The 12,388-nt window shown below is 48.8% G+C and overlaps 1 protein-coding gene across 1 annotated transcript in view; it reads left to right on the top strand.

The window, feature by feature from the left end:
• The window catches only part of MAD1L1 (mitotic arrest deficient 1 like 1), a 215,911-nt gene that overhangs the window by 164,872 nt on the left and 38,651 nt on the right, over nt 1-12,388 (top strand). The window contains exon 14 of the mRNA XM_049788592.1: nt 4,434-4,522. Coding sequence (XP_049644549.1) covers nt 4,434-4,522 — 89 coding nt within the window. The remainder of the gene's footprint in view (nt 1-4,433; nt 4,523-12,388) is intronic.

Genomic DNA, 12,388 nt, shown 5'->3' on the forward strand with positions numbered 1-12,388 from the left:
CAGAATGCTGAGAGGCAGGGCCGTAGAGCAGACTGGACAACAAGTTTAGCTGTGGTGCTGCTCCAAGTGCTGTCCTATGGCTGGGCCAATCAGGGTACCATTTGAGCCGAGAGTAAAGCTCAGCTTGGGCAGAACAGAGAAGGAACAGCTCCCCTGGGGATCCCCACTCTTATGCCACATTGCTAGGTTGTCCCAGCCTCTGCCTAGGGGGAAGGGAGCCTTGGGGGACAGATGGTACCTGTCACCAATGGAGCCACCTGTACTCTCCACTCAGAGCATGGTACAGGAGGAATGCAGGACCCTCTTCCCTGGTGGTGTCCTCCAGCTCCCAGCACTACCCACACACAGGGGTGAATGTTTCCCAGCAGAGATGGGCTCTAAGCACAAGAAATCCATCTCAACTTTGGCAGGTGGAATGAGGCCAAGCAAAACCATGTGTGAGGTGGTGAGAGCAAGGCACAAGGCCACCATGGACAATCAGGCCCACAAAGTGACTGCTGTGTCCTCTGTGCTGTGAAGCAAATCTGCATGTCCTATGAAGGTTCTTGGAGAAGAAACCAGAATTCTGCTTTTTCTGTGACTAGCTGAAGAGAGCATGGGCTGGGGAGACATCTCATGGAGCAGAGCCAGGGAGGAGCCCTCAGCGGGTCCTGGAAATGAACAGAGCTGCAAGACTGGAATTAAGAACAATTCCCATCTGCAGCAGCCAGAGCGAATGTCTACCCAGCAAGCAAGTTTCACAAGACAAAACCAAACTAACAGAATAGAAATAAACCCAAACACAGTTCTGTCAAAGTGTAAATGAGTGGATCTCCTGAATGACCTCAGAGCCCTGGGAGAGCTGCTCAGCCACAGTGGAGGCACTGGCCCCATGTCAGAGTACCTGGGAGTCAGACAGGTGATTTGGTGTTTAGCGGGTGGGACCAGTCTAGCATCAAGAACAGAAGAGGTCAGAGGACTTTAGACAGGGTATGATGACCAGATAGAGAACAGTGGGGAGGGCACAAACCGGGTTTGATTCCTGGCACCCCAAGTGGGCCCCCCAAGCTCTACCAGGAGCAAGGAATGATTACTGAACACTACTGGGTTTTGCTCAGAATCAAAAACAGAAAAGTAAAAGACACAGTAATAGATTTTATTTTACTACTTAGTCAAAGAGGCAAAGAATAGTACAAAAAGCAGATGTGTTTACTGTGTAGGGTTTTTTTTTTTCCCTTGGAGGGAAGGATTGGTTTATGGGACACACTCATGGTGCTTAGGGGTTACTCTTGGCTCTGCGCTCAGAATCAAACCTGGGTCAGCTGTGTGAGAGGCAAATACTCTCCCCATTGTCCTATCAATCCAGCACCCCTTGTAGATATTTAATCTTTAACCCAGTAACTAAAGAACTCAATTCCAAGGTGCTCAAAGGAAATTTACTCCAAAATTTAACCCTCCATAAGTTAGATCATAAAATCTTTACCAGTTCAAGTAGAATAAACACAACAGTTTCGGGTCATGTGATGAAATTTTAAATTAAGAACAAAAGCTTCTAACACTTGAAATTTTTAGAGAAGGCTAGAAATTGTTTTAAACAATTATTGACTCAAGGAAAAAATGTGGTTCAGCGGTGCATAAAATCTACAAAATAATCATAGCTTCTCACCCAAGCCTGTGGGGATAGCTGAAGCTTCACTCAGAAGAAAAATAACAGCTTAAATATTTATATTATTGAGCAACAAAGAATGACTATATGGATTAAATGTCCAGCTCAAGAAATGAGAAAAGGAAACAAAATAAGCCTTAATAAAGCAAAAGGTAGGAATTTATAAAGATCAAAGGAGAAGTTAATGAGAAAGTGAAAAGTGGGAGAAATTATAAACAAATCCAAATGCCTATGCTTTGAAATGAACCCAGGAAAACACATGAATTATTCAGTTTCAGTAGGAAAAAAAAATTGATAGGAAGCATCAGCACCCAAAATCAGGAATAAGAGTAATTACCTTGATGTTATTGACTGGGGCGAGGAGAGTGTTCCACGGTCATAAATTTGGCTCACAGTTTTGTGGGCCTGGCTGGTCCACAAGTCCCACCCTTAATCTTTGCACTGCTGCGTGTATGTTGGCTTGATGGGAAGAAAATAAAACCAGAATTTTGAAATCTAAAAATAACAATGAGCTCCACTGACCTTTGCGAAAAGAACTGGGAATTCTACCACAGCACTAGTGAAACAAGTTTAAACATCTGAATGAAATTGAACTTTTTGTAGAAAAAGGGTCTACTAACAGTGCTAGAAGAGAAATGTCAAACAGACCTTCTCTATGAATTGTCACTTAAGTAACCACCCAACCCTCCCTGAGGGCAAAGAGGGAAATAAAACAAAGTGTCTGGCCCTGTCCGCTTCCTGTGGTTCCCTTGGATCTTCCGAGTGGGGACTGGAAGCAGGGTGGCTCCTTGACCCCACGCTGGGTCTCCCCTCCTGACAGTACACAGCACACACAGCAGTAGGACCAACCACTCAGCTCAGTGTCAGCATCCCTCTCTGGGTCTCCTTGAAAAGGCATTTGATAATACCTAACACTCATTCTTCTGTTTGGTTTTAGTTTGAGGAGTCACATGTGGTGGTACCCAGGGCTAACTCCTGGGATTACTCCTGGTACTGCCTGGCCCATATATATAAGATGCCTGGGATTGAACCCAGGTTGGCTGCATGCAAGGCAAGCACCTTACTTGCTGTGCTCTCTCTCTGGCCCTCATCATTCTGTCTTGATTAAAATATCCATTAAACAGGGGCCTGAGAGATAGCATGGAGGTAGGGCATTTGCCTCGCATGCAGAAGCATGGTGGTTCAAATCCCAGCAGCCCATATGGTCCCCCAAGCCTGCCAGGAGCGATTTCTGAACATAGAGCAAGGAGTAACCCTGAGCGCTGCCGGATGTGACCCAAAAAAAAACAAATTAAAAAAAAAATATATATATATATATCCATTAAACAGCTTCTTCGGTGTCAGGGACAAGCCTACACATGCAAGACAGGTGCTTTCCCGCTGAGCCACATCCCCGGTACTTAGCTCTTCTTGATAAAATATGAATCCTGGGGTAGCTTCTCTCAACTTAATATCTGCGGCTGATCTTACCCTACAGCAGATGTGCCATAAATAAGAAAATGCTGGATGGGGGCCGGAGAGATAGCATGGAGGTAAGGCATTTGCCTTGCATGCAGAAAATGGTGGTTCGAATCCCAGCATCCCCTATGGTCTCCCAAGCCTGCCAGGAGCTATTTCTGAGTGTAGAGCCAGGAGTAACCCCTGAGCGCTGGCAGGTGTGACCCAAAAAACAAACAAACAAACAAACAAAAATGCTGGAATACATGGGCTGCTCAGGATGCCCAGCACCAGAGGTGTGCCCTGTGGTCTCAGGCTGCCTGTCACTGTAGTAGAGATGAGGAGGCTATGAGGGGGCAGAACTGGGGGAGGGAAGCCTCTCTGTTCTGTTACCATGGTAAGACCATGGTAAGACTCGGAGAGCTGGGGGCCTCCCCAGAGGGTCGTGGAGATGGACCAGGCAGGGATGTGCCTGAGTCTTTCCTTGGTTCCAAAGCAGTGGATTCTTTAGTAGCTGAGCAGAACAGAGTCAGGGAGAGGATAAACCCTAAGATTCTGGGCAGTGAGAATGGAGCTTGAATCCCCAGTGGTGCCAGGTACCGTGCTGTGAGAAGGGTGCTTTTTCTGGGTAGTGTCTGTTGAAGGGGTATAGCGCCAAGTGGATGCTGCTCTTCTGTCCGTCTGTGGTAGCTCAGCTCCTGCGGACAGCTTTGTGCTACTAGTGTGGGCAAAGTCGATGTTTGATTGTTCTTGATTAGAAGTTGGTGATCTGTGAGGACACACTGTTGGGAGACCGTGTGGCCACCTTGCTTCTCCCGCAGGCAGTGCCCTCTGGGCGTTGTTCACCAAGAGGGCTGCAGGAGCATCTGTAGGGGAGGTCTCCAGTGCTCTTAGTCCCTGTCTCCTTTACACCAGGACCTTGGTTTGCTGAAGTAGCTGAGCATCAGTTCTGGACCAGCAGGAGATGGACTAGGATGGGGTATTAGCACAGACTGCAGTAGCTGAAGGGTCCCCAAGTTCTGAAGGACCCTGACTCTGATCAAAAGGGCCTTGAAAGCCTTGAAGCAGGAGTATGTGGGTATCTGCTGAGCTTCATCCAGCAGCCAGACACCAGGTACCTGGATGCCCAGCCCCTGTCCTGCTGAGCTGGCTGTCCTGTGGCTGTAGATCTGTTGTTTTTCCCACTGCATGGCCCCTTTCCAGGTGTCTTACCCTCCCCACATGCCCTCAGAAGACCATGCTGCTGTCCTGGAACCCAAAGGTGCTCAGGAGCAGGATACTTTGTTTGGGGATGAACGGATTAGATCTTGGGTCTGTTGCTGCCAGCTCACCCACCTCTTGTTCCCTGCAGCTGGAGATGGAACTGAAGATGCTGAAGGCGCAGTCAGGCTGTGCAGAACAAGGCTTCCAGCTGTCCAAAGAGGAGACAACCTCACTCAGGTAGGTCTCCTGGCCCTGGGCTCCAGGGTACCTGTCTGCTGGCTGGGGCTGGCTCAGGGTTCTCTCTCTCTCTCTCTCTCTCTCTCTCTCTCTCTCTCTCTCTCTCTCTCTCTCTCTCTCTCTCTCTTTCTCTCTCCCTCTCCCTCTCCCTCCCTCTCCCTCTCTCTCCCTCTCTCTCCCTCTCTCTCCCTCTCTCTCCCTCTCTCTCCTTCTCTCTCCCTCTCTCTCCCTCTCCCTTTTCCTCTCTCTCCTTCTCCCTCTCCCTCTCTCTCTCCCTCTCCCTCTCCCTCTCCTTCCCCCAGGAGAGATGGAAGGGCATGTCTCCATGCACTCTGGTGGGACTTGCGGAAACAGCCCTTGCACTTCCTGGGGCTTTTGGGAACAGCTGTGAGGCCTGAGAGGGGCTTATTCTAAGCTAGAGCCTCAGATCAGAGATGCTCCCACATGGGGGCAGCTGGAAAAACTCTGGGCAGTGACTTTGACTGCTACGCCACACCTCATCCAGCACTTCATTACTTGCTCAGGTCCAGCTGTCCTTCCCTGTGGTCTTGCTGGGATAGGGGAATTAGGCATAAAATTTCAGGGAGACTTAACACCCTGAAAAGCCCCTACTCCTCAGTCTGCAGTTTGATCAAGTGGCGGTGCAGCCTGGCAGTGCCCTGCAGTCTGCTGCCCTGCAGCAGGCAGCGGACCAGGGTACTGTGCCAGCTTTTCTTTGAGAACGGTCTCCCAGATCTAGCAGGGTGGGGCCAGTAGCCACCCCCACAGAATTGCTTCAGGGTTGTAGGAACCAGCACCCAGATATTCAGTCCCGCCCAGGCTCAGAATCCTCAGGAGGTAACAGTTTTGCATCCTGCCCTGTCCTGGGCACTGGGCCTGAGTGTGGTATCTGCTGAGGATGCTGCCACAGGAGGCCTGGGGGCCTCCCCCACGATAGTTTTTGAGGCTTCTAGGGGTAGGCCCGGAGCCACCTTGTTTGCTGCTCACTCACTGGTCAGTATTGTCGGGCTGCCGATGCCACTTCTGTGTAGGTGTGGAGTGGGAGTTTCACCTGCATTTTTCCAGCGTGGGGACTGTCTGCCCATCTTTGAGTACGAGCAGTATTGACCAAAAGGGATCCCCATTTCCAGCTGTCTGCCAGGAGATTTACCAGAGCAGACACACATCAGTGGCAGGCTCTGGTGGCCCCGAGGAGCACCGTGTGGACCTTGAAAACCAGGAGGACAGTGTCAGGGGATGGCCAAGATAGGGTGCAGATGGGTAGATCTGGAGGTGCTAAGAATTATGCTTTCCTTGGGTGGTGTTGGTACCCTGAATGCCCCTGTCTTGAGCCCTTAAGAGACACAACCAGCAACAGTCTCCGCTTTTGTGGGTTCTCACTAGTTTGGCCAGCACAGCCCAAACTTCTTCCTAGAGTTCAGTTGGGTCAGCCTGCAGCCTCTGACCTCACATGGTCCCCACCCTCCACCTCAGTTCAGTGTGAGCAGCGTACTTTGGATTTATTTGTTTTAGGGAGGGGGTTGTTTTGTTTTGTTTTTTTGTGGTTTTTGGGTCACACCCGGCAGCGCTCAGGGGTTACTCCTGGCTCCACGCTCAGAAATTGCTCCTGGCAGGCACGGGGGACCATATGGGACGCCGGGATTCAAACCGATGACCTTCTGCATGCAAGGCAAACGCCTTACCTCCATGCTATCTCTCCAGCCCCTTGTTTTGTTTTTAAGTCACACCTGACAGCACTTAGGGGTTGTCACTGGCTCTACGCTCAGAAATTACTCTTGGCAGGCTTGGGGGGACCCTATGGGATACCGGGGATAGAACTCAGGTCGGCTGCATGCAAGACAAATGCCCTTCCTGTTGATGTCTTTCACATTCAACTCACAGCTTATTGTCTTGGGGGTGATATAGCCAACTGGACTTGGAGTCCACATTCGTTCCATGACTCCACCTGTCCTCTAGCCTCCTAGTGCATCTGTGTGCAGTGGGGTGGAGAGAGTCTCAGCTTGGGCCCCAAGGACTCTCTCTTCAGCCTGGGGTGAGGGCAGATGATTGTGTTGTAGTGCTGTACACAGCAGTAGGAGACTAGGTTGAGGTCCCTGGCAATCCCTCAGCTTCTAAGGAGAGTGAATGGCCATACCCATGGACACCAGCCCTTCTGCCTCACAGCCCAGCTGACACCATGTGCCTGATAGGCCCTATTGCCTACAGTGATACCCACAGTTGAGCCGGGCTTTCCCAGAGAGCTGTCTTGTTCATGGGGAGGGGACCATAAGGTGACTGGGCATCCTGCCCTCTCTGCACAAACACAGTGAAGCCCCCTCTTGTGCCCCAGAGGGGCAAGTCATGGGTTACCCCTCATTGCCACAGTTCCAGTGCCAGAGACCTAACAGGAGCCAGTCTTGCTCCAAAGGGATGAGATGGTCCACCTGCATAGCGCAGTGGACTCTCCTTGGTCAGACTCAGAGCCCACTGTCCCGTCCCGCCCACTCCTCACCACAGGATGCCCAGATGGCTCTTCCCCCCTGAGAAAATGGCAAGTGCGCAAGTAGAAGCCACAGGGGAAAGGCCAAATAGGAGTTGCAGAGATGGCCACTTACTTTGAGCAGAGCGGCCCTGAGAGCTTCCACATTAGCAGTGAGGGAAACATGTGAGCTTGGAGATCTGCAGAAACTGTTTCCTGAAAACAGAGCGGGAAACAAACCCACAAAACTGGCCTTGGGGTGTGCAGGACAGTCAGGGGAGACCAAGATCCCTTTCATGGAGTCTGAGCTAGGGAAGGCTGGAAAAATACCCGAAGAAATAATCCCTGAAAAGTTCCCAACTATGGTGAAGGGCATAAACCAGCTATTTAGCCCCACAGAATGAGCCCCACAGTTTGAAACCAAAGAAATCCACGTCATGGATTGTGCTAATTAATCTTCTGAAACCTAAAGACAAAGGGAAAACGTTGAAAGGAACCCGAGAGAAACACTGTTATCTGCAGGCAACACCAGTTTGAGTGGCAGCGAATTCCTCATCTGAAACCTTAGAAGCCAGAATGAGGTACATAACATTTTTCAAGCTCTGAGAGGAGAGAACTGTCAACCAGTGAAAAACATCCTTCAGGGATGAAAAGAAAATCAAGACATTTGTCAGACAAAGTAAAGCTAAGGGAGTTGTTGCTTTATAGACCTACCAAAAAGAGTGGTTCAGGAAACTTCCAGAGAGAGAGGATGTGGCCACTGCAGGAGGCCTGGGGAATCCAGCCGGAAGGAAGAGACTAGGAATGGTTGTGCACAGGGCCATTGTAACCTTCTCACTCATGTACACAAACACACATGTCCTCGTCACCCCAGGGCTGGATACCTGCAGCCACATGTCATGTGCAGCAGACTAGGGAACACAGAATCTGTTTGTGCCTGCATGGAGAGGCCCAGTGGCCTGGCCGAAGCTATCTTTTCACAGTTTCAGAAGTGACATACAGCCTGTTTCAGGACATGCACTACCCTAAGGAAGCTGAACAGTGAGTGACACCCAGAGCCTCTGTGGTACTAAAGGTGCTTCTCAGTTTGTTGCATTAGCCATGAGAAGGCAACCAAGGAAGAGAACATTGGATATGGGGGACAAGTGAACTGGCAGGTTGTAGCACCAGCCAACCTGTAACCTGTGTTGATGTCCATAATCCAGGCTCACCCATTCAAACAAGGATTAGAGATTGTGGATCAAAACCCATGGGCCGACAGACAACTCAACAGATGTAAGCTCTGCAGGTGGCTGAGGTCTGACCCCCTCGCACCATATGGTCTCCCTAGCACTGCTGGTTGTGGCCCCAAAACTAAACAGGCAAACAAGATACAGACCATCAGTCTCAGGGATGAAATAACTCCTAGACCCATTAAGGATTTGATGAGAAGATTATGAACACCCTGTGTTCACGCATTCATTAACTTCGAGGCAATTATATAGAATTACGGTTTGATTTTTATTACAAGGGAATATAACTATTTTTGCATATTGATTTTGTATCTTACAACTTGCCAAATTAACTTATTCACTCTCCCAAGTGTTTTGAGGTTCTTTAGGGGTTTCTGGATCATTCCATCTACAAGTACAAAGTTGTACTTTCTGATTTGGATGCCATTTTTTCTTGCCTAATTGCTCTGACCAGAGCGGCTAGTGTGATACTAAAATAAATGGAGAAAGCAGGAGCCAGAGTGAGAGCACAGCAGGGAGGGAATTTGCCTGGCACATGGCCAACCTAGGTTCAATCCCCAGCATCCCATCTGGTCCCCTGAACATGAGCAATGCTGGCCAATTGTGTTTTCCTCATAGAACCCCCAGACCATGTGGAGAGAGCCTTTACCTGTGCTGTTAAACTAGACCCACTAGTCCTACCAAATACTTTTCACTGCATTTCCAGTCCTATGTAATGGGTAGTGATGCCCATTCCTTGTTTATTCGTCTGGGTTTTCTTTGTCTCACTAGTTATTCCAGTGAAAGGTTTGCCAGTTTTGTTGATCTTTTCAAATAACTAGCTTACAGTTTTACTGACTTTATCTTTTGTTCTGTTTGTCTCTGCTATGATCTTTACTATTTTCCTTTCACTAGAATCTCATCTACTCTTCTCTCTCAGAAGATGCAGTAAGTCAGGATCTGAGGGCTTCCTTCTAGATGGTCGTGACAGCAAATTCCCCTCTCAGTTTTGCTCTCTCGGTCTCACCTACGTGCATTAGAGTAGCTTGTGCTGTATTTTTATTCCTCGCTGTGTTTTCTAATTTCCCTGGGGGTGTCTTCTGTGATCTGTGAGCTGTTTATGTTGTCGAGTTTCCACCTATTTGTGAATCTTCTTTTTTTTTCCCCCCCTGTCATTGGTTATTAATTCACTCCATTGAATTAATTTCATTAAATTGATACATTTGAGCTATTAAGAGTCATTTGAACACAGTCAGCTCTAGCAGGTGCTCCCTGGGCACCAAGTAAGACTGTGGGGTGTCTTGTTCTGTGGGTCCCCTTGGTCTGTGGGGGTCCTCACTGCTGGGAACAGCCCCATGGCACAGCAGCCAGATTAACCTGCCTGTCCCAGGCTCAGCAGAGCACTTTGCTAGGCACTGGGAAGATGAACCAGGGGGTAAAGCACTTGCTTTGATTCCTGTCAACCCCGACTTGAATCCCTGACACTGCATATGGATCCCCCCAAGACAAAGCCTGGGGCTGGAGAGATAACACAGCGTTTGCCTTGCACTTGGCTGACCCAGGACTGAGATGATTCCCTGCATTCTATATAGTCCCCTGAGCATCACCGGGTATGACCCAAAAACAAAACAAATTAAAAATATATATATAAGGGACCAGAGAGATAGCACGGGGGTAGGGCATTTGCCTTGCACACAGCCAATCCAGGAGAGATGGTAGTTTGAATCCCGGGATCTCATATGGTCCCCCATGCCTGTCAGGAGTGATTTCTGAATGCAGAGCCAGGAGTAACCCCTGAGCACCACCAGGTGTGACCCCAAAACCAAAAAAAAAGATAAAAAATAAAAACAGATAAAAATAAAACCCACATTTCCAGTTTCACTTCTTACATTTAAGTCTCTGCTCCTCTTTTGGTTAAGTTCTATGGAAAAGATTGAGGTCAGGATGTATTTTCATCGAGGTTTTATTTGAAAACTTCTCCGTTCGCATGCAGTCCCTTGGTGCTAGCCTGTGTGAGGAAGTTTCTCCTCATGGAACCGACTTGGTTCTTGTCAGAAACAGGCAGAGACACCCTATGGGCTGAGCACTTGCTTTGCATGCAGGAAACCTGTATCTCATCCTTAGCACCCTGTGGTCCCTGGAGCACCACTGGGGGTGACCCCCAAGCACAGACCCAGAAGCCCCTAGGCACTGCCAGATGCGAGCCCCTCTTATAAAAAAAAATCTTGAAAAAGGAATTGGGCATATTTCTGTGTTTCTATTTCTGAACTCTCCATTTCCCTGTGTTGACCTAATTATTTGTCCCTTTGCCACTATTTGGGTACCACAACTATATTGTGGCTTCTGGTTATGTGGAGCCTAGGAGGTGGTTCAAAGGGCCAGACAGCACCTCTCATCTGATGGCTGGCACCTCCCCACACACACACACACACACACAGAGCACTCCTGCATCTCTCCAGCAGGACCTCCTGGGCACCATCATGTATAGCCCCAAAACAAGCCAGAAAAGCTCGCTCTGGGTCCTGTGACTTTCCACGTAAATTTGAGAATTAGTTTGTGTGTATCTGCGAAAATCAATCGTGCTGGCATTTTGATTGGTGTGTTGAATCTGAACTACTGTTCGGAAAGGATCGGGGAGTTTGTTATGTCGCTCGTGCCACTCGCCCGCTCTGTGGATTTAGGGCCCGCTCTGTGGATTTAGAGCTGGCTTTCCACACTTCCATGTCCAGATCCTGTGCTCACGTGTTTGTTAGATTTATACCTGAGTGTGTCTTTTTATATCATGTGTAAATTTTGTTTCTTTTTGATATGCTGCGGTACATTTCACTTGTATATGGAAATGCATGGGTTTTGAATTTTTTATCTTGGTTCCTGGGCCTCTCCAGTTCTGTGGGCACATTTGGTCTTGTTTGGGTTGAGTCCAAAGGATTTTTTACTATACTAGGTTTTTGTTGTTGTTGTTGTTGTTTGGGTTTTTTTTTTTTTTGGAGGTTTTTGGGTTTTGTTGCTGTTGTTATTGTTTTATTTGGTGGTGGTGGGGGATTGGGTCATACACAGCGGCTTTCAGGAGTTACTCCTGACTCTGCACTCAGAAATCGCTCCTGGCAGGCACGGGGGACCAAATAGGATGCTGGGAATCGAACCGGGGTCCATCCTGTATTGGCTTTGTGCAAGGCAAATGCCCTACCGCTGTGCCCCAATGGCAGTAGTTTGTAAGTCTATTTTGCACTGGGACATTCCGTGGAGTCTGGAGGGAGGACAGTGTCAGTTGGGAAAGGTATGTCTTCCCTTGTTTTATGGGTCTTTGTGGCATAGCCAACCCTTCCTTCTGTCCTTCCATTGAGGATAGTGCTGTCATAGAGTAACCCCTGAGCACCTCGGGGTGTAGCCCAAAAAATATCTTTTTTTCAGCTGGAGACAGGTCTCTTTTGGTTTTTGGGCCACACCTGGAAGTGCTCAGGGCTTACTCCTGGCTCTGTGCTCAGGGGTCACTCGTGGCAAGGCTCAGGGGACCATATGGGGTGCCAGGGTTTGAGCCCTGATTAGCTGTGTACAAGACAAGCTCCCTCCCCGCTTTGGTATGTCAAGCACCTGCCTTTGTATTTTTGGTATTCTTTAGAGAGATTATCATAAATGAATAATGATTCCTATCAAATCCTTCCTTTTTTCACCATTGACTGATGGTGTTTTTTCTTTAGACTTGTCAATATGGGAGATTCCATTGATCTGCTTTTCAGTATTTAACCACCGACATCCCAGGATAAGCCCACCTTCCTCCTTGTTACAACACAGGGTCTTTTTCTATGTGGATAGATCTGACTCGCACTGTCTATAGATGACGTTTGCCTCCATATTCATGAGCGAGATCAGGGTTGTGTGTACTTCCCCGTCTGGCCTTGCACCAGCATAATGAGGCCTCATGAAATGAGTTAGGACCTGTTCCTTTCTCATGTTTTCTGGAACAGATTGTGTGGAACTGGCTTCTTTCTCCTTTGATCCCCACAGCAGTGATGGAAGCATTAGGTTCCACACTGTCCCGGGCCAGCTGGTGTAGATGGCAGGTGGTGGGTGCCATGCATGGGCCCGGCCCTCCTAAGCCTTGTTGCCCACCAGGCCCTGGTGCTGAACTTGTGTCCTCTCTGTGGTTTCCCGGTCTGCCCAGAGACTGTCAGTTTAATCGGTCTCCAGAGAACAAAT

This window comes from Suncus etruscus, chromosome 15 (genome assembly GCF_024139225.1).
Source record: "Suncus etruscus isolate mSunEtr1 chromosome 15, mSunEtr1.pri.cur, whole genome shotgun sequence".
NCBI classification, from domain to species: domain Eukaryota; kingdom Metazoa; phylum Chordata; class Mammalia; order Eulipotyphla; family Soricidae; genus Suncus; species Suncus etruscus.